General features: G+C 36.8%; 1 protein-coding gene across 1 annotated transcript in view; it reads right to left on the minus strand.

The window, feature by feature from the left end:
* The window catches only part of VAV3 (vav guanine nucleotide exchange factor 3), a 404602-nt gene that overhangs the window by 38478 nt on the left and 339409 nt on the right, over positions 1 to 26715 (minus strand). The window contains exons 21-22 of the mRNA XM_082613120.1: positions 14914 to 14979; positions 4989 to 5023 (exon numbers count right to left, since the gene is read on the minus strand). Coding sequence (XP_082469246.1) covers positions 4989 to 5023; positions 14914 to 14979 — 101 coding nt within the window. The remainder of the gene's footprint in view (positions 1 to 4988; positions 5024 to 14913; positions 14980 to 26715) is intronic.

A 26715-nucleotide genomic window follows, 5' to 3' on the forward strand; every position in this document is an offset into this window, starting at 1 on the left:
TTCCTGGACTTGGGTGACTGTTTCCTTTCCCATGTTAAGGAAGTTTTCAGCTATTATCTCTTCAAATATTTTCTCAAATCCTTTCTCTTCTCTCCTTCTGGGACCCCTATAGTGTGAATGTTGGTGTATTTAATGTTGTCCCTAAGGTCTCGTAGACTGTCCTCATTTATTTTCATACTTTTTTCTTTATTCTCTTCCATGGCAATGATTTCCACCATTCTGTCTTCCAGGTCACTTATCCATTCTTCTGCTTCAGTTATTCTGCTACTGATTCCTTCTAGTTTATTTTTTCATTTCAGTTATTGTATTGTTATTGTTCATCTGTTTATTTGTTCTTTAGTTCTTCTAGGTCTTTGTTAAGTTATTGTATTGTATCTTCTCAATCTGTGCCTCCATTCTTTTTCCAAGCTCTTGGATCATCTTTACTATCATTACTCTGAATTCTTTTTCAGGTGGATTGTCTATCTCCACTTTACTTAGTTCTTCTGGGGTTTTATCTTGTTCCTTCATCTGGGACATATTCCTCTGCTGTCTCATTTTGTCTAACTTTCTGTGATTGTGGTTTCTGTTCTGCAGGCTGCAGGGTTGTAGTTCTTCTGCTGTCTGCCCTCTGGTGGATGAGGCTGTCTAAGAGGCTTGTGCGGGCTTCCTGGTGGGAGGGACTGGTACCTGCCCACTGATGGGTGGAGCTGGGTCTTCTCCCTTTGGTGGGCAGGGCCATGTCAGGGCATGTGTCTACTGGGCAGCTGTTTATTCAGGAAGACTTTAAGCAGCTTGTCTGCTAATGGATGGGGCTGTGTTCCCACCCTGTTAGTTGTTTGGCCTGAGGTATCCCAGCACTGGAGCCTACAGATTGTTGGGTGGGGCCAGGTCTTGGTGAGATAATGGCGGCCTTCAAGAGGGCTCATGCCAATGAGTTTGTCAAACCTGCCACTACCAGTGTCCTTGTCCCTGCAGTGAGCCACAGCCACCCCTGCCTTCACAGGAGACTCTCTAATACTAGCAGGTAAGTCTGGCTCAGTCTCTTATGAGGTTACCACTTTTTTCCCTGGGTCCTGGTGCACATGAGATCCTGTGTGCACTCACCAAGAGTGGGGTTTCTGTGTCCCCCAGTCCTGTGGAATTGCTGTGATCAAATCCTGCTGGCCTTCAAAGACAGATTCTCTGGGGGCTCCCTCTCCTGTTGCCACACCTCTAAGCTGGGGAGCCTAATGTGGGGCTCAGGACTTTCACTCTTGTGGGAGAACTTCTGTGGTATAATTGTTTTCCAGTTTGTGAGTTGGCCACCTGGTGTGTATGGATTTGATTTTATTGCGATTGTGCCCCTCCTACTATCTTGTTGTGGCTTCTTCTCTGTCTTTGGATGCAGAATATCTTTTTTGGTAGGTTCCAGCATTTTTTTTTTTGGTGGTTGTTCAGTCATTAGTTGTGATTCTGGTGTTTCCATAAGAAGGGGTGAGCATATGTCCTTCTACCCTGCCATCTTGTCTCCTCCCATTATATCTCCCATGAGGTTTTGTTGGCCATCCTGATTTCCAAGTCTTTGTATGTAATCTGATTTTTTTTCTCCCTGGAAACTCTCAGATGCTTTGTTTTCTCTATGTAGCAAACTTTCATGTTAATATGCCTCTCAGTTATGTGCTGTACTAAAAGGTTCAATATTGTCCTTGGCCCTTGGTAGCATCTTTGATTTGGAGCCATATAACCTTCAGTTCTAAAAAATTTTTGTATTTTTTTTTTTTTTTGATAATTGTTGTTCTCAGTTTCCCTTTCTGGAGTTCTAGTAAGTGAAGGCTGGACTTCTCGGGTCACTTGTCTACTCTATCATTTTTTTTCTTTTTTTAAATTTATTTATGTATGTATGTAAGTATTTACTTATTTATTTATTTATTTATGGCTGTGTTAGGTCTTCATTTCTGTACGAGGGTTTTCTCTAGTTGCGGCAAGCAGGGGCCACTCTTCATCGCGGTGCGCGGGCCTCTCACTATCACGGCCTTTCTTGTTGCAGAGCACAGGCTCCAGAAACGCAGGCTCAGTAGTTGTGGCTCATGGGCCTAGTTGCTCCACGGCATGTGGGATCCTCCCAGACCAGGGCTCGAACCCGTGTCCCCTGCATTGGCAGGCAGATTCTCAACCACTGCACCACCAGGGAAGCCCCCTACTCTATCTTTTCTCTCATATTATATTTCTTTGATTTTCTGAAGGATTTAATCAACTTTATTTTCCAGTTTCTGTACTCAATACTTAACTAGAAGAGCTCTTTCTTATTATCTGATTGTTGCTTTTATAAAACATCCAGCTCACTTCTATGGATACATTGTCATCTCTTAATTCTGAGAATATAAATTTAAGGCTTCTTTCTTCTGCCCATTCTAATGTCTGTAATTCTTCCAAGTTTCTTTTTCCCATTTATTTGTTCTTTACTTTAAGGCTCTTCTCAAATGCCTGGTTACTCCTTGTTGTCTGCTCATATTTAAGAGGAAGGGCATCCAAGCCAAGAACTGACTGGAAGCTCTGTGTGGGGGAAGCAAGGGAGGCTCATTGGGTGGGAACCTGATTGTTTGGCAAGAACCTTATGATAGGGCTGGATTTTAGATTTTTTATTTTGAGTCTATTCTGTTTCTTTAGAGAAAAATCTTCCAAATTCCTATCTGGATGCAAGAAGAGAGTAGTCCATGTGTGTGAGACACAGCTGTCACAGTACTGAAATTGAGCTACACAAAGGAACTGAGAATCATCATCAGTCTATATATTGACTTTCCTTGATTTGACCCATCTGGTTTCAGTATGACAGCTCTCCCAATCTCTGCTGGTCCTGCTCTTTCCAAGTCTAGGCCCCATATGGCTCAATTTTTCCATGTAATATACCTTCTAACTTATGTCTCCTGCTAAGGTAGGGAAAGGTAAGTTGCCTGACTACTTGGAGGATGAGGTAGGTTCCTTGGCATCTGTATCCTTTTCTTCATAAGGATTTTCAGACAGTTCCCCAGATTTAAGCCCCATGCCTCATCCCTGCCTTCATGACACCCCAAAACATAGATTGTTGAAGATAATCATCTTGAATTCTGTTTTATTTCATAGCCTATGAAAGAGATAAAGTTTACCTTATGGGAACAACTTGTTTTAAAATGTGGAAATAATAAATACACCATACAGTTGGTGTTATTCACTTTCTTAATGACTTGAGAACCACAGTGTAATTTTTCTCTAAACAGTTTAGTATTTCTAAAATTGAAGATTTCATTTTCTGATATAGTTGATCATTTTGTTCCTTAGCAGAAGTCATTTCACATGAAAATTCCTGCTTAGTGTGAAGAAATTGTCCAAGTTGCTCAGAAAAGAAGAAAAAGTAATGATGAAATTATACTATATCTATTTCTTACTGTTTTCAAGGGTCTTCCCTCATCTGAACATCTTGATTTTTTTTTTTATCAGTAGGAACAATACTTTTCTAACTGGTCATATAGTCAATAGAATTTTACATATTGGCAAAGGTACATCTTAAAACAAAGGGTTCAAAAACAAATCTCCTGTGTCCTGACTGGTTCCCAGGTACCTGATTGGTTTATTTCATAAAATCCATCGCAGACGTAGAGAACAGACATGTGGACACAGGGGGAAGGGGAGGGTGGGATGAATTGGGCGATTAGGTTTGACATAAATACACTACCATGAGTAAAATAGATAGCTAGTGGGAACCTGTGGTATAGCTCAGGGAGCTCAGCTTGGTGCTCTGTGATGACCTCGATGGGTGGGATTGGGGGAGATGGGAAGGAGGTCCAAGGGGGAGGGGATATATGTATGCATATAGCTGATTCACTTTGTTGTACACCAGAAACTAACACAACATCGTAAAGCAATTATACTCCAATTTAAAAAAATCCATCTAGTTTGTGGCTTTAGTATTTCTCTAAAATCATTACTCTTGTAACTATTATGCCTACTTACATGAAAAATAGTAAAAGAAAAGAGAAGGAAACTATCATCACACTCTCGTGATTTCACCAGTTCTTGATGTTTTTCAGTTTGATTATCCATGCTATCAGCTCTATTCTTCAAACTTAATTTGTCAGGATTACAGTCTTTAATTCCACAAAAAGTAAGACCTCAAATTTGTCTTAAACCAGGTAAACATGTAGCAAAGATTTCCAGTTCCATTACAGACCTGCTATAATTTCTCCAGCAAACTCAGTGCTGAAGCCCAGAGAGGGATGTCAGAGAAAGCAGACAATGACCACAGAAGGCAGAAATTGCTGGGGAGGGAGAGCAAGACTGCTGAGGAGAGGATCTCATAACCTTCCTTATACAGATGTTGGAAAGACAAAACAAAATGTGTAAAATACTAAGTACATACTAAGTACCCAGAATATGTTAGTTATTATCATATAATGATTATAACTATTCTAGATTCTGAATAGTTTTTCCAGTTGAGGATATCATTTCCCCTTAAACTCATAATGTCTAAAAAATAATAATCATTATCTACTGCTTCCTTGTTTCTGTCAGTGATACTGCTAACCTCCAAGCGTTATGTGAGCTCCACAGAGACCTAAAACTTTAGACTTGGACACATCGTGCTCCTCCAATATTATGTGTTATAAAATGTATTTTTAGGATCTACTATCCTTGCTGGGTTAAACTTTAGTTTCAGAAAATGGAATCATAACTTTTTTCTCAACTTCATGAAATTTACTCTTCTAAAATACAATATACATATTTGCCCACGTCCCATTCCCCTTTGTGGATGTTATAAACTTTGGATTTACAGCCAAGTACATGCGCTTGTACACACACATGCACCACTCTCTGATAAAGATATGGAAAGGTCAGCAATATAGAAATTCATTATGGTGTTTTGTTGTATCCGAAAACACCTTTAGTCAGGACAAATGGAAATGGAATGTAGTTTACTATTCCCTCATTTAAGGCGTCCTCGAGCTAAGGGTATGGTATTTCAACTCAGCTACATAAACATTTTTAATACTTACCAGGGTTGGCAAGAATAATCTACTGGTTTGGGCACCTAGGATGTAAAAAGGCAAAAATAGATTAAGTTTACTTAAGGGAAGCTTTTAGAAATCAATCATTAATTCAGTTCAGCTGACTCAGCTCTATAAAACCCTAGGTAGCACAGTCCTAGAACTATCCATTGGCAATATTATACAGAGCGAATCATAGTATATGTCAGATAAGTAGAAAATAATTCATTTCACTTTAATTCATTCATTTTACTGCCACTGTACCTCTAAAGAAAGAGATAACAGGAAAAATATGAATTGGAATCTTTTGGTATTTATTATCAAGGCAGTTTAATCCTATCATAGAAAATTAAAATGAAAACATTAGGAAAACCAAATAGCACACTGCTTTCCCAATACATGGGGAAAACAGGCAAAATAAACAATATACACCTGATATAGACTCTTATTGTGTAACACAAATTTTAAACTCTGATTTAGAAGTCTACCAACGGGAAAACCTTTTATTTATGAAACAGTCATAGGAAATACTCATTTTTCCCTTTTCTCCTATGGAGCTTTACAAGAGAAAAACTTTATTTTCTATGCAAATAAAGAAAGAAAAAGAAAACTTCTAGTTGCTTATTGCAATTAGAAAATGAGCAAAGCCAAAGAAGGCACACCAATATTCATAAAACAACAAATACAATTTATACTGTGTAATTTTCATGAATCACCTGAATCTTTGATGTATACATTCCATGGTATTCCTGGGCCTTTTAATACTGCGTGATTAAAAATACTGTTACCCTCATTTGTAACTGAGGTCTGGTTAATGTGAATATATTTCTAGCTATGTCCATTTTCATAATGGGCTGTTACTATTTTGACCTTCCAGGTTAAGAATTATTTGTGAAAAACTATCCTTCTGGTCAGAACATCTCTAAAGCTACTAATATTTAAATATTTTATCCTATGGATCACATTTTAAATTTCACCACTGTGTAAAATCCTGATACACAGATAACATATTGAAAGTAAATTATACCATTCGACTCCTGTGAATATTTTCTTATACCATTTTGTTTTCGCAAATAGAAATCAATCTCCAACAGTTTCCCTTTTAGTAAAATATACATGGCCTCAGAAATCTGATGGGGAAATAAGTTTTTTCCTCCTTCCCTCTACCTCTCTGTATTCTTCAAATGTATGCTTATTCCTAAGCCTATCTCTCTCTTCCTGGAGAACAACAACAAAAAGAGAGAAAGAGGACAGAGCAGGTAAAGAGCTTCAACATTTTTTTTTGTTTGTTTTGTTTTTTTTTTTTGTTTTGTACACGGGCCTCTCACTGCTGTGGCCTCTCCCGTTGCGGAGCACAGGCTCCGGACGCGCAGGCCCAGTGGCCATGGCTCACGGGCCCAGCTGCTCCGCGGCATGTGGGATCCTCCTGGACCGGGGCACGAACCCATGTCCCCCGCATCGGCAGGCGGACTCTCAACCACTGCACCACCAGGGAAGCCCGAGCTTCAACATATGTTGACTGTGGATTTTCTCAGCTGGGAAGGATCCACAAAAGTGAAGGGTGACATAAAATTCTAAGGTAGAACAGAGATCTGAGGCTGTTCCATCCTGATGTGTCCTTCTGAAGCTTTTTCTCTCTTCGGTATATTCTGATGTGTGATGAGCCAGGACTGTCTTCTCAGCTGTGACCCCCATCATCAGAGTAGGATCCTGTCCTTTTCCATCTGACATGAGCCCTCCCCATTTCTATCATGTGTACTTTGGGCCCTCGTCTGGAGGAATATCTCATATATAAGGCTATAAATAATTTTGTTCTCATCTTTGACAGTTTTTCCCTAATGCCTTTTTCTGCCTTCATCATAGGCCGTTTACATTGTTAAAACTTCTGCTATGGATGTAGCATTTTTAAAAAGTTTCATTGGGAATATAGCATACATATAAAATTACATATAAGATATATGCTTCTTCCCAAGTACATTTTATAAAAGCTAGATGAGACAGAAGTGAACTTTCTGAGTTTGTTAGGCTAGAAATGTCATTATTTCATCCTCATTGAGGAAATATATATTTCTAATTTTCTTTCAGAACTTTTGAGTATATTATTCTTACTGCTTCAAATATTGAAATTTCATTGTATAGACTTCCCATTCAGTTCTTTTTTATAGTTCTTATTTCTCTGCTGAGGTTTCCTGTCCATTCATTATAAACATACAGTTAACCCTTGAACAAAACGGGTTTGAGTTGCATGGGTGCACTTATACATGGATTTTTTTCAATAGTAAATACTACAATACTACACAATCTGCATTTGATTGAATCTATGGATGTGAAACCACAGATACGGAGGAACTGTGAATATAGAGGGGCGACTATAACTTATAGGTGAATTTTCCACTGCTTGGAGGGTCAGCGCCCTAATCCCTGCATGTTTCAAGGGTCAACTGCATTTTCCTTTATTTATGTCCTTGAGCACAGTTATAACAGCTACTTTAAAAATCCTTTCTTGCAAATTCTATCATTTGGGACATCTGAGGGTTGTTATCCTTTAACTGTCTTTTCTTTTGAGTATGGTTCATGTTTTCCTGTTTCTTTGTATACTGAGTGATTTTAGATGGCCTCTTGGACGATTTGAATGATATGTTGTAGAGGCCCTGGATTCAGTTATGCTCCTACAAAAAGTGTGGTTTTTCTTAGAACAGGCAGTTAACTTGTTTGAACCCCAACTGCAAACTCTGTCTTCCCTGTGGTAAGGAGCAACTGAATACTTCATTAAGTTCTTTTAGCTTAAGCTGAGCTACTTGAAGTCTGTACCACTCAGAGACTGAGGCAATGTTTATACACAGAATTTGAGGTTCTCCCTCAATCTTTCCTTTCTAAGATTTCTTATCTCCCTTTCCAGATTGTATTCGTTTCAAACTCATGTTCTGCCCTTCAAGCCAGTAATACTGTGAGGTTTCTATCTGAATTTCAGCCACCCTGCATGGTGCAGCCCAGTGTCTGTTGTTAAGCTAGCCTTAAAGCCAGGAAACTCACCTAGTATCATCCTTCTTTGGAATGTCAGGTCCTCTCCTAGCCAGTAAGTTCAGATAGTATTTTTTGTAAAAAATATTTTGTCCAGAGTTTGTAGTTATTTTCTGTGGGAGGCTTGGTCCAATAGGAGCTACTTGACAATGACCAGGAGTGGAAACTCCTATTGTTCCCATTATTGCTCTTGTTAGCTGTATGTCTAATCATCAACCCTTTATAGGTAATCTGTATTTTCTCTCAGGTTGGTTTTAATATTTTCTTTGTCTTTGATGTTCTGCAGTTTCACTAAAATGTATCTAGGTATTGATTAAGTTTAATATACTCTTCTTGACTATTAAGATTAGTTTTATCATAAATTCTGGAAAATTCTCAGCCATCATTTGAACATTGCTTTCCCACAGTTATCTATATTCTCTCTTTCAATAGATGTATTTGAACTTTATCATTCCATTCTCTTACATTCTCTATCTCTTAATCTTTCTGGACTATTCACTGAGAAATTTATTCAGATTTTTCTTCCAATTTTCTGCCCAACTGGGTCTTATACATCATGTAATGTTTCCATTGTTTCTCACTTCAATTAGTATATTTGATTCTTTTTGAAATATGCCCAAACAAGAGTGACTTGTTTTCCTTTTAGACTTGTATTCCCCCTTTTATTTCTTCAACCATATTAAACATACAATTTTGAACTTAGTATCTGATAATTCCACTACCTGTTGTCTTTGTGGGTCTAATTCTGCACTTTATTGTCTCTGCTGACTTTTGCTTAAGGTGGGTTTGTTTCCTCATAAATATAATTATTCCAAATTGTGAATTTATAATCCCTGGGACTTTATCAGTAGAAATCCTTTGAGGTGCCAATCTAGAGAGAATCTGTACTTGCACCGGGAACACAATCAATGTGGAATCATTTTATACTATGTTTCTTTTTAAAAATTTTATTTTATATTGGAGTATTGCTGACTAACAATGTTGCGTTAGTTTCAGGTATACAGCAGAGTGATTCAATTATACATATACATATACAAGTTCTTTTCCCATTTAGGTTATTACAGAATGTTGAGCAGAATTCCCTAGATTATACAGTAGGTCCATGTTGGTCTTCTGTTTTAAATATAGCAGTGTGTAAATGTCAATTCCAAATTCCCAATCTATGCCTCCCCTGCACTGCTCCCCCCGGTAACCATAAATTCATTCTCTACCTCTGTGAGACTGTTTCTGTTTTGTAAATAAGTTCATTTGTATCATTTTTTTAGTTTCCACATATAAGCGATATCACATGATATTTGTCTTTCTCTGTCTTACTTCACTTAGTATGATAATCTCCAGGTCCATCCATGTTGCTGCAAGTGGCATTATTTCATTGTTTTTAATGGCTGAGTAATATTCCATTGTATGTATATACCACATCTCCTTTATCCATTCATCTGTCAGTGGACATTTAGGTTGCCTCCATGTCTTGGCTATTGTAAATATTGCAACAATGAATACTGGGGTGCATGTATCCTTTTGAATGATGGTTTTCTCTGGATATGTGCTCAGGAGTGGAATTGCTGGATCATATGGTAGCTCTATTTCTAGCTTTTTAAGGAACCTCCATACTGTTCTCCATAGTGGCTGTACCAATTTACATTCCCACCAAGAGTGTAGGAGGGTTCCCTTTTCTCCACAGCCCTTCCAGCATTTATCGTTTGTAGATTTTTTTGATGATGGCCATTCTGACTGGTGTGAGGTGATGTCTCATTGTAGTTTTGATTTGCATTTCTCTAATAATTCATGATGTTGAGCATCTTTGGATGTACCTCTTGGCCATCTGTGTATCTTCTTTGGAGAAATGTCTATTTAGGTCTTCTGCCCATTTTTTGATTGGGTGATTTGGTTTTTTTTTTTTTATTGAGCTGCATAAAGTGTTTATTTTGGAGACTAATCCCTTATCAGTTGCATCATTTGCAAATATTTTCTCCCATTCTTTGGGTTGTCTTTTTGTTTTGCTTATGGTTTCCTTTACTGTGCAGATTTTAAGTTTAACTAGGTCACATGTTTATTTTTGTTTTTATTTCTATTACTCTAAGAGATGGATTGAAAAAGATATTGCTGCAATTTATGTCAAAGAGTGTTCTGCCTGTATTTTCCTCTAAGAGTTTTATACTAACCGGTATTACATTTAGGTCTTTGATCCATTTTGAGCTTATTTTTGTAAATGGTGTTAAAGAATGTTCTAATTTCTTTTTTTTACATGTAGCTGTCCAGTTATCCCAGCACCATTTATTGAAGAGACTGTCTTTTCTCCACTGTATGGTCTTACCTCCTTTGTCATAGACTAATTGACCATAGGAATGTGGGTTTACTTCTGGGCTTTCTATGCTATTCCATTGATCTATATTTCTGTTTTTGTGGTAGTACCATACTTTTTTGATGACTGTAGCTTTATATTATAGTCTGAAGTTAGGGAGCCTGATTCCTCCAGCTTCGTTTTTCTTCTTAAGATTGCTTTGGCTATTTGGGGTCTTTTGTATCTCCATACAAATTTAAAAAATTTTTGTTCTAGTTCTGTGAAAAATGCCATTGGTAATTTGATAGGGATTGCACTGAATCTGTAGATTGCCTTGGGTAGTATAGTCATTTTGACAATATTGCTTCTTCCAATCCAAGAACATGGTATGTCTCTCCATCTGTTTGTGTCATCTTTGATTTCTTTCATCCGTGTCTTATAGTTTTCAGAGTACACGTCTTTTGCCTCCTTAGGTAGGTTTATTCCTAGGTATTTTATTATTTTTGATGCGATGGTAAATGGCATTGTTTCTTTAATTTCTCTTTCTGATCTTTTGTTGTTAGTGTATAGAAATGCAACAGATTTCTGTGTATTAACTTTGTATCCTGCAACTTTACCGAATTCATTGATGAGTTCTAGTAGGTCTCTGGTAGCACCTTTAGGATTTTCCATGTATAGTATGATGCCATCAGCAAACAGTGACAGTTTTACTTCTTCCTTTCCAATTTGGATTCATTTTATTTTTCCTCTCTCATTGCTGTGGCTAGGATTTCCAAAACTATGTTGAATAAAAGTGGCAAGAGTGGATATCCTTGTCTTGTTCCTTATCTTAGCAGGAATGCTTTCAGCTTTTCCTCATTGAGTAATGATGCTAGCTGTAGGTTTGTCATATATGGCCTTTATTATGTAGAAGGCATCCACACTGGTCTTTTCATATTTTCTGTTTCCTCGTGGTTCAGTCTTGGGAGATTGTAGCTTTCTAAGGATTTGTCCATTTCTTCTAGGTTATCCATTTTATTGGCATATAGTTGCTTATAGTAGTCTCTCATGATGCTTTGTATTTTTGTGGTGTCAGTTGTAGCTTTTTTCATTTGTAATTTTATTGATCTGAGCCCCTTCCCTTTTTTTCTTGATGAATCTTGCTAAAGGTTTATCTAATTTGTTTAACTTTTCACAGAATCAGCTTATAGCTTCATTGATCTTTACTATTGTTTTCTTCATCTCTAGTGCATTTATTTCTGCTCTGATCTTTATGATTTCTTTCCTTCTATGAACTTTGGGTTTTGTTTTTTCTTCTCTCTCTAGTTGCTGTAGGTGTAAGCTTAGTGTGTTTATTTGAGATTTTTTTTATTTCCTGAGGTAAGACTATATTGCTATAAACTTCCCTCTTAGAACTGCTTTTGCTGTGTCCCATAGGTTTTGGATCATCGTGCTTTCATTTTTATCTGTCTCTTGGTATTTTTTGATTTCTTCTCTGATTTCTTCAGTGATCCATTGGTTGTTTAGTAGCATATTGTTTAGCTTCCATGTGTTCGTGGTTTTTTACAGTTTTTTTCCTTGTAGTTGATTTCTAATCTCATAGCGTTGTGGTTGGAAAAGATGCTTGATGTGATTTCAATTTTCTTAAATTTACTGAGGCTCACTTTGTGGCCCAGCAGGTGGTCAGTCCTGGAAATGCTCCATGTGCACTTGAGAAGAATGTATGTTCTGCTGCTTTTGGATGGAATGCTCTATAAATATCAATTAAGTCCATCTGGTCTAATGTGTCATTTAAGGCCTGTGTTTACTTATTGACTTTCTGTCTGAAGGATCTGTCCACTGACAAAAGTGGGGTGTTAAAGTCCTCCCTATTATTGTGCTACTGTTGATTTCTCCTTTTGTAGCTATTAATATTTGCCTCATATATTTGGGTATATATATATATATATATATATATATATATATTTATAATTGTTATATCTTCTTCTTGGATTGATCCTTGCTCATTATGTAGTGTCCTTCATTGTCTCTTGTAATAGTCTTTATTTTAAAGTCTATTTTGTTTTATATGAGTATTGCTACTCCAGCTTTCTTTTGATTTCCATTTTCATGAAATACCTTTTTCAATCCCCTCAGTTTCAGTCTGTATGTGTCCCCTAGATCTGAAGTGGTTCTATTGTAGACAGCATAAATATGGATCTTGTTTCTGTATCTATTCAGCCAGTCTGTGTCTTTTGTTTGCAACATTTAATTCATTTATGTTTAAGGTAATTATCGATATGTATGTTCTACTATGTTTCTAGCTTAGTATTATTTAGGTCACAAAGCTAGTATGAATTCCAACCCCCCATGTGGGTGGTCTTTGGATCTAAAGTTAAGAATTCTTAGGGGAGAGAGACTTTTTTTTCTGTTCCCCACCAAGATCCAAGACGAAGATAGGCATATCTTCTCCTGTGGGATAGTTTTCTTCTTGTTCACCCACTGAGGGCTCTGCGATTCACAGAGAGACACCCAAGTTTGCACTGTGCTTTAGCTCTAGGCTTTCTCTCCAGTAACCATATTGCCAGAAATGAAATTCTCTTTTATGTTCCTCCTGTGTTTTTCCTCCTTCTGCTTAGCTTCATTCACCTAACTTAACCTACAAGCAACAAATGAATCTATAATTTCATTAAATAAAGCAGTAAAATTTTAATAGCTATTTATTAACTTAAGCTATAAAAACAATCATATTTAGTTGGTAGTCCTACCCATAATTATGTGTTCCTCTACAACTCTTTATTAGCTAAAATTGTAAGCACGTTTCTTTTTCTAGTAACTAACCAGATCACCAAATATCATTCAGTATGATCCTATAAGCTGATTTAATTAATATCTGCCATTGTTAATTACCTACATTTAGTTACGAACTTTTGTTTGCTTTTTTACTTCTTTGTTCATTCATATAGCAAAAGTTTATTAAATACCTACTATGTGCCATACTATTCCTAAAATAAAACTTCAAATGCTCATTCTGTGCTATATTCAAGGAGCTGTGAAAAGAAAACAGTACATGGTACATGAAATGCTTAATAGTTTTTTTAATTGGAGTATAATTGCTTTACAGTGTTGTTAATTTTTGCTGTACAGTGAAGTGAATCAGCTATATGTATACATATATCCCCTCACTCTTGGGCCTCCTTCCCCCACCCCCCCATCCCACCCATCTAGGTCATCACAGAACACCAAGCTGAGCTCCCTGTGCTAGGTTCCCAAAATCTTAATGTTAATTTTCTGCTACGTGCCTACATATAAATATCAGTTCTTAAAGCATAGGAAGCCTTAATCTTATTCCTATAAATGACAGAAAACTAGCTAAAGAATCATTTTTGCTTATCTAATTAAATGAGAGTGGTATGAAATTTCAATGATTTTTTTCAAGATTACAACATAACCTGAATAATATGTGGCATTAGATCATAGAACCAACAGAAATAGCAAGAGCTTTTTTTTTTTTTTGATTCCCTTTGCTTTTGAAATTAATTAAGCTTGAATGAGTGGAGTAAATTATTCTTCAGACTACATCTGAGGTTAAGGATGGCAGACATTTCCATTTATAATAGTAAAAAGAATGTTCAGTTTAGAAAACTGGGAAGGACTGAAATAAGGCAAGCAAGATAGTTCAAGAAGGTTTTTTTTCCCACAAACCAGTAACTCCATTGTATTAGTAAAATAATTTCATTTAATTAGAGTTAAGAACTTGAAAAGTGTCACAGAAAAATCTACCCCCAACACCAAATCATGATGATAAAATAACATCACCCTAAACAGAAATTTATAAATTTCATAAAGCACCGGAGAGTACATTTTATGTTATATTCATCCATAATAATATTTGAGTAAATATTCATTCTTCTTGTATCTGCCTAACGTGTTTGATGTTTTCAGAAAATGTTATTACGACACTAAATAAACAGTTATGACAAACTAAAGCAAAGAAAAATATATTAAGAGATTTGACTGAAGAATCAAATCTCAAATTTGACTGAAGAATCTGCGGACGTTCATGCTTTCTAGCAGACTTTCAAACACGCTAGTTGAAGTGCAATCTCTCTGTACCCCAAAGTGACTGGAAATATATTAGACCATACCATTCTTACCTCAGAGGGAAAAAAGAAGTTTGTACAATACATCTGATCAGTAGCTTTAGTTTATTCCTTCTAAAACCTTATAAAAATGTTAATTTTGTAAATTATACTAAGTAAAACTTTCCTGTTGCATGTATTCCCTTAGCTTTTTTTTTTTTTTTTTTTTGCGGTAGCGGGCCTCTCACTGTTGTGGCCTCTCCCGTTGTGGAGCACAGGCTCCGGACGCGCAGGCTCAGCAGCCATGGCTCACGGGCCCAGCTGCTCTGTGGCATGTGGGATCTTCCCGGACCGGGGCATGAACCCGCGTCCCCTGCATCGGCAGGCGGACTCTCAACCACTGAGCCACCAGGGAAGACCCTTCCCTTAACATTTAAAAATATTTTCTGACAATGGAATCATAATTTTGGAATATGTTATTAATAAGAAAATATTAATAGAATTAATGAGGGGCCAGACCAGTATCCTTTGTACTTTCTTGACAATTCATTATAGCATCAAAAAACAAAGTAGAAAGAAATAAAATACTCACACATGGGCAAGGCTTGACAGCATCACTCGGAAAAAATCCAACCTCTCCAGATGTTAAATTTCTACCCTAAATTAGAAAAAAAGATGCCAGTGTTGAGAACAAATTTACTATAATGATGATCCCATAGCAGTAGATGCATAATGTTGTCGGTTGGGATCCTCAGAATTACTTCTACATTGTATCCAGTCCTAAGCATTAACTGACTGTGGCTCAGGAAGGGAAGCATAGGCAGAAAGGTTTTAAAATTGTTAAACTTTACATATGGCTTCAGATCACGATTATAAAATAAGAATTCAATTTCGACTTTCCAATCTACCATTCAATTTTGTTAACTTCACACCCCTCAATCCTACAATAGAGATAATAGCATACTGTATCTTTCAAACTTATATTCATAAATACAAGTAGATCACATAGGTTTTGTGTAAGCTCATAATTAATTAGGATATTGGTATCCCTAACAGGACTCATGAGAATGTTCCTCCAACAGGATGAGACATTTCAAGACATGTGGAAATGGAAAACAGCATAATATGACATTTTAGATGATTTTCAAATTTAGGAGAAAGAAACAGGATATTGATTAAGGGAAGGGGACAGTTAAGATGTTGGAGGAAAGGATTAGGACTCAAAACGCCATTGTAAATGAGAAAAGAGGGACGAAACAATAAGAAAAGAATTTATTCTTGGAGACCTTTAGTCAAATTCCTCTTTAAAACAATCTTATGACAACTGTTTCCCTTTTCTAGAAAGACAAACTGTACTCAAAACATACTGCAACAATAAGAACATGTAATTAAAAAGTTCTTGTGAGATTATTTCTCCTTGTCCAGATATTGGACTTGTTTTTATTTGCCATTTAACCATTGCTTGCTTCTCAGTAGCTCAGATGAATAAGTTGCATTATAATTGAATGCTACATGCTCTACTTTTTTTTTTTTTTTAAGATGTTGCGGGTAGGAGTTTATTAATTAATTATTTTTTTTGCTGTGTTGCATCTGCGTTTCTGTGCGAGGGCTTTCTCTAGTTGTGGCAAGCGGGGGCCACTCTTCATCGCAGTGCGCAGGCCTCTCACTATCGCGGCCTCTCCTGTTGCGGAGCACAGGCTCCAGACGCACAGGCTCAGTAATTGTGGCTCACGGGCCTAGCCGCTCCGCGGCATGTGGGACCCTCCCAGACCAGGGCTCGAACCCATGTCTCCTGCATTAGCAAGCAGATTCTCAACCACTGTGCCACCAGGGAAGCCCATGCTCTACTATTTTTGACAAAGAGAGTAACAAAAAACGATCAGAAAGCATCTCCCTCTTGAAGTAGTATTGCTTTGTTCCCACAGATCTTGGCTATGAGTTTGTGGAGGAAATTTTAAAAAGTGGGAATCTAGAATTCAAGACAATGATGAGGAGGAAGACGAGGAGAAAAGGGAAGACGGGGGAGGAGAGAGTGGGAGAGAGAGAAGGTAAGTGGAGCAGAAAAGGGGGAAGAGTCAGAGGTATGGGGAAAAGGGGAGAAAAAAGAGAAAAGGAAAGGGTGGGGTTAGGATAGAAGGAGATCAATTACGTAACCAAGCAAGGAGAAGATAATAATTTTGGCCAGGTTCTCAAACCACATTGCACTTGCATATTAGGGAAAAGGTAAGTGAACAAGTGGGGTATTCATTCATTTAGTCAACAAATACAGTATCTCATGTTTGATTAGACACTGAGAAAAAAATGCAAAAATTCATAAAACAGTTCTTGTTTTCCCCTATATTTTCAGAAGATATGTATATACCTAATATAATACAAAGTAGGGCTAAATACTGAAAGCGGTACAGGAGATGCTATGGAAATTCAAAAGCTAAACTGAGTATTGGGGGGTTGCCTGAAAGCTACATGGAAGAGGGGGCACATGAATGTAAAATGTGCAGGGTTTAAACAAATAGAGATGGAATGGAGAACATTCTGAAAACAAAATACATCATGAGAAAGGCATGGGGCTAGGAAATTACAGGATGTGCATGGGAAATGCAAATCGTTCCCTTTAAGTGGAGTCTAATAATGAGTAACACTTATTGTACCCCTAACTGTATGACAGACACTGCCCTGAGTGTTTCATTTAGTCCTTACAATAATCCTTTGTGGTAGGTCCAACTACTATCCCTATTTTAAAGGTGAGAAAAATGAGACATAGAGGAGTTAAATGATTTGCCCATGATCACAGAGCCAGTAAGTGACAGAACCAGAATTCAAATTCAATTGTTCTAACTTCAGAGCTTTGCACTGCTTCTCACTACAGCGTAAGACTCATAAAGGGGCACAGTAGAAAGAAAGCTAAAAGGTACTAAGGAACCAGTTTGACAGTGATATCTGAATTTATCATTGGCCATGGGGTTTCAATAAAGGGGTTATATTATATTTTAGAAGAACTAACCTGGCATCAGTATGCAAGCTGGCTTATAGATGGGCATGACTTTGTAGGTGAGAATAACATTAAAGAAATGGTGTCATAGAAAGGGAAGGAGGCCTGGAGGAGGGGAAACAGGTGCTAGAGACATCATTTAACTACAGTGTTTGGGACCTGCCTATGGATTAGATACGGGAAGAGAAGACTATGGGAGTTAAAGATTGGGGGAAAAGTCAAGGATGGAGGTGATCCATCCAGACAACACAGATTTAGATGGCAGTCATATAGAGGGGAAATTTGAAATCATAGGACAAGAACGTTGTGGAAGGAAATGTAGACAGAAGAAAACAGGACTTAGAGAAATTAGTCTAATTAGAAGGCAGGAAGGAACCACCACGAGGGAGGAGAATCAGACACTAGAGTGTGATGGCAGCATGGTAACTATAAGGTTTGAATGAAATGTTCCTTTCATTCAACTGCATTTACTGAGTGCTTTTTGGTGCTTTATTTTAAGCATGACACTGAGATACAAGTAAGTAAGTATAATATTTGGGGACTATATGACTAGCTAGACCCTTATATAAATATAAATGCACCGCGATGCTACCTGAGTAGAAAATACAAGGGTGTGCAGGTGGGAACCATGTACTGACTGAGGCTCATAAATAAAAAGGATAAGGGTGATTGTTTTAAACTAAAATAAGACCTCTGAGAGTACACCAAAGGAGGTAAGTCTGTTTTTCAGGGGAAAGGCCTAAGCAAGAGCTTTATAATGGTTTTTAAAAACCTATATTTGAAGGTGTATCAACAAATTGGAAAACTTTGGCAATTATAAGAACAGTGAACTGTCAATTCCCATTCTTCATCAGAAAAAGAACAAAAGGTCTTACTCTATCGAATGCAGAGTTCGGGAAAACCAGTGATATTCTGTGACAGTGCATTTAACACTATTGGAGAACTCCCAGGAGAAGCAATTTTTCTCACTAAGCAGACTACTAACATAATTCTGAATTTTTTCCTTAATGAAATGCCCTAGCAGTGCAGGCTACATTTCCTTAATGGTCACAGGCATCCCTTAGATGACAAAGAGGCGAGAAAGAATTTAACATAACAGACAGATAGATGAATAAAGTTACATTGCCTCACTAATTTCTATGAGATGTCAGTTTCAGCTATGGGAAATAATACGTGCTATACTTAATGATTTTCCACTTATAAGGCAGTAGCCATCCTACAACATTTGGAAGATTAAAAAACAAAGTAGTGTGTAGGTGGCGTGTCTTTGGCTCCCTGGTGTTTGTGTGTGTGCTGTGCATTGATCATTAATACTAATGGACGGAGCAGCTATCAATCTCCTACGCATGGATGGGACTGCAGACTGTAGCTATGAAATCAACCATTTTCAAAGGCAATGATTTTGTACACTTTATGTGATCTATTTATGAAATTTTTACTAACCTTGATAAGAGACATGTAGCTGAATTTCCTTTTTCTTTACTTTTCCTGTGTGGGCATTTTATTCCGGGTCAGATAAGCAACTTGTCATTCCTTTTATGCCTATTACAAATGCCAGAGATAGGGAGTCTTCTTTTCGTTATCCTCCTGTCTGATGTTTGTTTTTGTGAGTCCCTTAACATCTTCAAGGTCAACTTGAAAACATTTACAGTTATGTGTCATCTGATGTACCATACAGTGCTATCTTTATATGCATTTAGTCTACAGGGCATTCTCTACATTATGTGATGGGACTCTTGTAAATCTAACAGTACAGTTTGGGTCATTCTTATGAAAATAGTCTCTTTGGAAAGTACCTGAGAGAATAGATTATGGGCTGTATATGGTAAGAAAAGATGCACCTTTATAGCTTTCATTAAATGGTGCAGACATAAAACAATATTAAATTATAATTCATAAAACAATCCCCTTTTTCCTGAAAAGCAAATTGCTTCCTATATAAAAATGGATCAAACAGAAAATTGACAACTATCTGTGAAATTCCTGAATGTCACAAATATAAATGCATATTCAGACATTTATTCCTAACTGACCTTTGGTTATAACGATTTTTCATTTGTCTTCAATAGGAAACTACAGGGAATCATAATGAATTAAAACTACTTAGAAATGCTGGTAGAAATGATATTTACAATCTACCTATATGGAGAAAAGCATTAATGTATGCTAGAATGGCAGAGCTAAAATTGCATTTTTAAACTCATAAACAAGGATGGCTGAAAATGATAGAAAATACCCTCCAAAAATCTTAATCGTAAATTGCTTGGCTCCCAACTTTGTACAAAGGAGAAAAAATTGCTTTAAGAAAAATACAGAGTGTCTTTTCCCTGTGGCTCATTTATCCCCTTAATACCACCTGGACTGGAGCTTTAATGCACTCCTGGAATAGCACTGAACAATTTGAAACAGATGTGGAAAGCTGAATGTGAAAGGGACAGATTAATGGTTATTTATGAAAGATTGGAAGTTCTCCCAAGTTACAATGCCCTAAACCCTTTCAATGTATGCATGATGGTGCTGTGGAGATTACTAAGAGATTTATCACACATGGGTAGGGGCCAGAGCAACTGTCACTCTGGCCAGTCACTCTCTCACTGTCGGAAATACACAGTCTGCCATGGGGGGCAGCGGGGGGGGGGGGAGATGTACAGGGTGGCCATGAATTATGGGAATACAGATGAATATACAAATTAATTTACTGAATGGATGGATAGCTTTTAGCAAGAACCACTTTGGGAATTATTCTGACCGGCTTCTTTTTTTTTTTTTAATTCTTCACTTTTTGTGAGTACGTGAAATGGAACCAAAGGACCAGAAAAGGAGAGAAGACCACGACAAAGAACCTGTCTGAAATTGGCCTTTGGTAAGGAATGATCTCTGATCATAGTGGCAGCTACACTGTAACCAGTGTCATCAGTTAGATATACATCAGTGTTAGTTGTTGGAAAACAGAAAAAGGCAGTATCAGATAGCAGGGATGTGGCATCAGAAGAGCTCATTCTCTTCCCAGCTCTGCTATAAAAATCTGTGCAACTGCAGGCAAGGCTCAATGATAAGGATGAGGACAAGATCTGCCACACAGACCTCACCAGGGTGTTACAAGGATCAAAGAATTAACGTATGTGAAAGCACTTGGTAAATGCCAAAAAAATCCCTATTCTTTGTTTTTTTTCTACAATAGTGCTTTTTGATTTATCTCAATATTTTTACTCCTAAATTTTCATTTTTTTGGTTTGCCTTTTCACATGTCATTAAAATAGAAATACCTGGTTCTGCGTATAATCCCACCATCTTCCTTATTTATATTTATGCAAGTTTGCTAAGCCACAAGTAACAGACTCTCATATGTTTCACCTGAATAGGAATTAATTGCATTGCAGACAGTCCATTTCTTTATCTCAATGCTTTCTTGCTAGTACACACATTTTTTTCATTGTTAATTGCTTCTTGTATGTTGAGTAAGGTAAGAAACACATTTTTCTCCCGGTGAACACCTTGAAAATTTGCCAAACATAATTGCATATGGTTATACTGAATGGTCATGACAGTGAATTCCAAAATATCCATGCACACACACAAAGGAACAAAACCATAAACCATGTGCTTTTACCATTTCTCAGTCAAAAGAGAACAGGGTCTTTAACTTTTGTCCAATGTATAAACAGTAAACACGAGGTTTTTCAGAAGGCTGTATGAAACTCAAATTCCTGGTATAGTTCATCTGTAGGTAAGTGGCTGTCATAAGCTTAGAATTCTGAATAACTCTAAAAAAACTTGCATCTTGATCTAGGATCTTTGAAATTAAATTTATCTTCACTTTGTAAAGGTTTATAATTGCATAGAGTCATCAAAATATATCACAAAGACTGCTTTTATATTTGATGGTTTTTCCAATGCACACAAAATTGTTTACGTTTACTATATCTGAAATTTTGGCAGACAAAAGTGTCAAAAACTAAAAAAAGAATTGTGAAATGTACGCTAGGAAAATACCCACTAAAAAGCTATAAGCTGTATTTCTACACTTATTAGATGTGAGATGAATATAACAGCAGAATGAGACTTGAGACTGCAGTATATTTTTCTTTCTATCCAAAAAATATATTCTGTGAGGTTCCTGGATTTCTCCAGCAGGGAAGGGAACTCTCTAGTTATGGGTGTCTTGAGGCTTTTTCTCCACATTCTCGCTGGCTAAGACACTATACTATACACAGTGCAATCCTGAATCAAAATCTTATAACTGAGGAAAGAAAAATCAGCAAGCAAAAACCAATCTGCATGTAGGTAAGCCAAATCCTAAGTGGTTACTCAATACAAAATCTGGAAAGAAAAACACAGTTCTCTACCACATCTTGGAAGAAATCCTATTTGGGGAGAGGCCACATAGTCCCCAAAATAAATCAGGATTACCAAAGGTCCAAAATATAGGTATTTGTTTTTCTACTCCTAACAGACAATTGATGAATGTTTTCCTATCCTTGGTGATTTTAATTTTAAGTAATCACAAAGGAAGTATTCTGAGTAATAGCACCTTACAGATTATTTGCTCATGGCAGCATTAGGCATTTTTAAAGAAATTACTCTTCTACTAAGAACAGAATTAGTATTTTAATGACAAGTGTATTGGCTTCTTAATATGTATTTCTTAATATTTACACTATGCTAGCTACCAGGAGATTAAAAATGAATAACATGGCTACTATCTTCAAGGATCCCTTTCAGCTCATGACTTAACTAGCTTTTGATTTGGTTATTTCCATAGAGTTTTATAGAATTTTGGATCAGAAATACAACTTTTGTGGTAATATGATAATTTGATAGGTATAGAGAATCAGGAGCCAGTATTCTCTTCCTGGCTTTCAGATCTTCAGTAAGTCATTTAATCATTCTTGGCTTCAATATTCTCACCTGTAAAATGACAGACTTTGACCCATGAATTTCTGAGGTCTCTTTTACTACTAAAGTTCTTTGTTTATATGATCATGTTTCCCAAGTCCCTACAGTTCTCTGGTCAGTTACTGTTACTAAGAAATATCTGATCTACAGACTCTTAATTATGGATACTATGTGTCAGTAATTTAACCTGGTTGTACTTACTTATAGAAGAGAAGAACATTTCAGGTCCTTAATGACTTTCATTCTAACTCAGTGTGAAGTCTTCTGTTTTCCAGGGTACACAGGATTGACTTGTTAGGAATGACATTCCTTCATTCATTCTTTAGGAATTCAGATTACCATGAATAATTAAAATTCAATATATGTTATAATCCGATAAATTATTTGGCCCAAAGCCTTAAGGGTATGCACACGTGCACACTCTATCGAAACCCTTCACAGTATCAAATCAATTGCAGATTGATGGCCCATGGAAGGTATTCTGTGCTTGACACAAACTTGTAGTAATTATGACAGAACATAGCTTATATGGTGGTAAAATAATGGAAGAAAAAGGACCAGAACAGATTTCCTCAGAACTTTTCCTTAATAATGTTACTCTCTATTTGGAAAAGAAGAGGTAATACTTTACTGTTGGAACTTCTACTTAGACAGCAGAGACTTCATCTAGTTATATTATAACCTACATTTTGCCCTGTCCCAAATGTAGGTTATAATGGGAAACACGGGAAAAGTACCAGTAAGAACTGTTAATCAAAAATGCCAGTCTTGAGAGTTAACAATTAGGACCTCACCCACTTTGTCAGGAGGTTTGCCAATCCCCACAATACAGTCTGTACACTTGGAAACATTCCTGCAAACTCAGTTTATGATCTATTCAATCAAAGCCAGTTGGCAGTCACCCAGGGAAAATGATTCTTATAGGCCTTTACTAATGTCTGTTATCTTCCATAATCATCTCTCCTGGGCCTCCCTTGTTCTATTACAGCCACATTCTGCCTTTATCTACTTTCCTGTAATTAGGGACCCTGTTTAGCTCAATATTTTGAGGTAAACACCTGTCAAAATAAAGATCTCATAATTACAGGACATACTTATACCAAATCAGCCTCTACTCTTTTCACACAGCTTCTAATCTTCTAATCCACAATTTCAATTCTGCCTTGGTTTCTCCTAATTTTACACAAGGGATGAGCAAGTGGTGAGAGGCAGTGTAGAAGCCAAGCCAAGATCACCTGAGGAACACCTTGAAACTGCTCCAGTACTGCCTAAAAAGTATCGCTGCCATGATAAAAACCAAGTTTCAGATTTCACAAAGAAACGCCCTGGAGTAGGAATCTGACCTAGGAAAAACAGTTCCCAGAGATGTTTACTCTCTGGCTTATAATGCCAAAGCAATGAGTCTTTTGGTATCAGAAATCAAGTTTTCTTAACAAAAGATATATGATTCTTTCAGAAATATTTCTTTTGTGTTCTGTTTGCCTCTGATGATGATGCAGTCTGACACTCGAATTTTAGATCAGGAGAAAAAATGCATAGTTTTAGAAAATTCTATTTTAGCTAATAGTCTTGTGTGATCTAGAAGGAATCAGAAAAGTCTCCTCCTTATTTAGGGCAAAGGAAAAGAATGCTTTGAAGTGATTTGACAACTAAAGTAGCAGGCAGAGATGTTAGGAGGAAAGATCCACTAATTCCCCTCCACTTACCTCCCTTCTTTGGACCTCAGAGGGTGTCTGGGTCAGGTCCTGTGTTATAGGACAGATGGCTTAAGCACAAAAGGTCAACAGTTCCCACAAGTAAGCACACCATTCCGTAGGCAAAGTTTCTTTCCTGTAAACCCCTGTCCCTCTGTTTCCTTCCCACTCTCCTTGAGGTATCTAAGGTCTTCCTGGTACAAACCTGCTGTAAAGAAAGGCTCATGATTTTATCCTGTTTATATCAACTGTGTCCTTCAGAATTTATCATTTGTGATTTTATGTCTAATTAGGAAGTAAAAAGTTTAATATCTAACTAAAGAAATTTCAAGAATTGGGTATCGGAATTGGGTGAGCAGAGTGGTCTTCTATGAGCCTGTGTATATTAGCAGGACTCTTCATATTAAATGTGGGGAAGATGAAATTTTAAGTTTTTTAGAAACCAAACTGATACTCATTTTCCCACTTCTGAAAAATGAAGCTCTTTCAAAATCATTAACAATGATCTTTCAAATCAAAATCTTTCAAAATCATTAACAATTACACCGAAATATACTTTTTCCCCTTTTCAATTTTCTTTCAAGTTTACTTCCTATTTCCTATGATTTTTACAACACCAACACGCTTGTGAGTCATTTAAATATTAAAATCCCCATTTTACAGATAAAGAACTTGAGGACACAAGGTAAAATAGCTTTAAGACTATTCTGAGAGAACAAAGATAAATTTAAATCTGACAAGATGAATGAATACTTTTACGGTTTATCAAATAACAGCATAAAGTGTAATTTGAGTTAATAAACAATGAATTTGAAAACTTGTAAATAACATATGTATTATAGAAATAGGAGCTCTAACCAGTTACTCATTTTAAACCCATGGACTGAATGCCTCTTTGATTCTAGGCATTAGAAATGAAGATGTGAAAGCCATGGTTCTTATCTTTCTGGAGTGCTCTAATTGGACAGGGAGACGGATGAATAAACCATTAGGATACAGTATGATGAGTTACAAGATAGAAGTCCTTTTGGTTCAGATAAGGTGACCCCCAAATTGAGTCTTGATGGTAAAGAAGGATTTATCTAAGAGAAGAGAATGTGGGTAGAGGGGAAATTTCAGGCAGAAGGTAAAATATATGTCAGTGACTGAAGGTTTGAGAAAACATGTTTCCTATGAAAAAGATCCCTTCAATTGAACCCTCCACTTTTTTCCAAGTTAGAATGAGAAAAAATGCACCTATAAAAAAAAAATCACCTGGATTGTTCGTTTGAACACAAATAAATATAGCAGTCATGTGGGAAGCAAAAGTTCTTGACAAGGTAAACTAAGACAAGGGTCAACTTGCTGCAGTCACTACCACTGTGTCTTGAGAGCTCAGACGGTGGTAAAGGGAGATTTAACCCCTTGTTGCCCATGGCCAAGTCCAGGGCCAACCCCACCCTCCCCCACCCCAGGCTCCTTGCCTCCGCACTCCATGTGGGTAGGAGTGCTTCCCTCCTGTTAAGACTCTCCCTAAGCTCAACTTATTTTCTGACTTTTTATTCTTTCCTTTGAGGCAAAGAGTTAAAAAAAAATTAAAAAGCAAATACTTCTACGTAAAGCAATGTTTTGTTTCCTGATTATTCTACCAAAACAGAACTAAACTGCCTTTAAAAAATGTGTTTTCCTTAAAGGTGTAAAAAATTACAAGTGACTCTCCTAAAACAAAGAAAGGATGCTCTAACATATAGAACTAAAGTAGGAGACCAGAAGTCTGGAAGAGAGTCTAATTTTAATTCTGCACATGCCATCCTATAGATGGATGATAAATTTGGCCCTTTAAAAACCACAGTTATAATTTACCTTCTTCATGGAGATTTCTGTGAATTAATCAGAATGCATGTAAAAACATTTTCACTCCTTAGAATAAAGATCATGTAGATTTGTAAGTGTGAAGTATCACAACTATTTTCTAGGTTATTTAACGTTCATTGTGGATAAAAAATATCTTTGGCACACTGATTACAGTTTACTGCTTATAACCGCCTTTTGGTTCCAATTAGCTTACAAAATTCTCCCTGTGGAACATTTGGGTATTCATAAATGACAATGAAGCAAATAAAACCCCATGATATAGGACACAGGATCCTCATTGTTTCATAAGCTTTATTCTAAGAAGAAAACACATAAAAAGCACTCTATTGTAATGGAAACCATAGATGGCATGGCAGGATGTTATATTTGCCTGTTTCTCTCTCTTGCCCTCTTTCCCTCTCTGATAAGTAGAATCTGTATCTTTTCTGGGAAAATAAAGTTTCCAATATGAACAAATCTCTTTAGGCCAGAAGGATATTTTCCTCAGTTACTAAGCCCTTATTATCACATACTGCAACACGTTTATCAGCAGTCCAATGACATGATCAGGATTGTTCCATATGTTATACTCAGTAAAAACTGTGCCTTACACCTACACTAGGAAACATGCACTAAATGGCCCATTTCCTATTTTATATTCATTTCACTGGAAGGCAATTTTATAGAACTTTTGAGGAAAGAAAAAGAAAAAGACAACAAAAAAGACTAGGAAAATGAATCTCTTCAATGTAAAGATTAAACAGAGAACATTTTTACAGCTCAAGTGGCAACTCATTGTTTGAAAGAAGTTATAATGAAAATGCAGATAGCCCACTCACTTCAATAGCATTAGAAATTACTGTTGTTATAATAATAATAATACAGACTAGACGAATAGCTATTCAAAGAAAGAAAGTTCCTGATAGATAGAAGATAATTTGTATTCTCTGGACATAGAGTATGTAGAAAACATGACAGACTA

The sequence above is a fragment of the Mesoplodon mirus genome (assembly GCF_964341445.2).
Source record: "Mesoplodon mirus genome assembly, chromosome: 3".
Lineage (NCBI taxonomy): Eukaryota > Metazoa > Chordata > Mammalia > Artiodactyla > Ziphiidae > Mesoplodon > Mesoplodon mirus.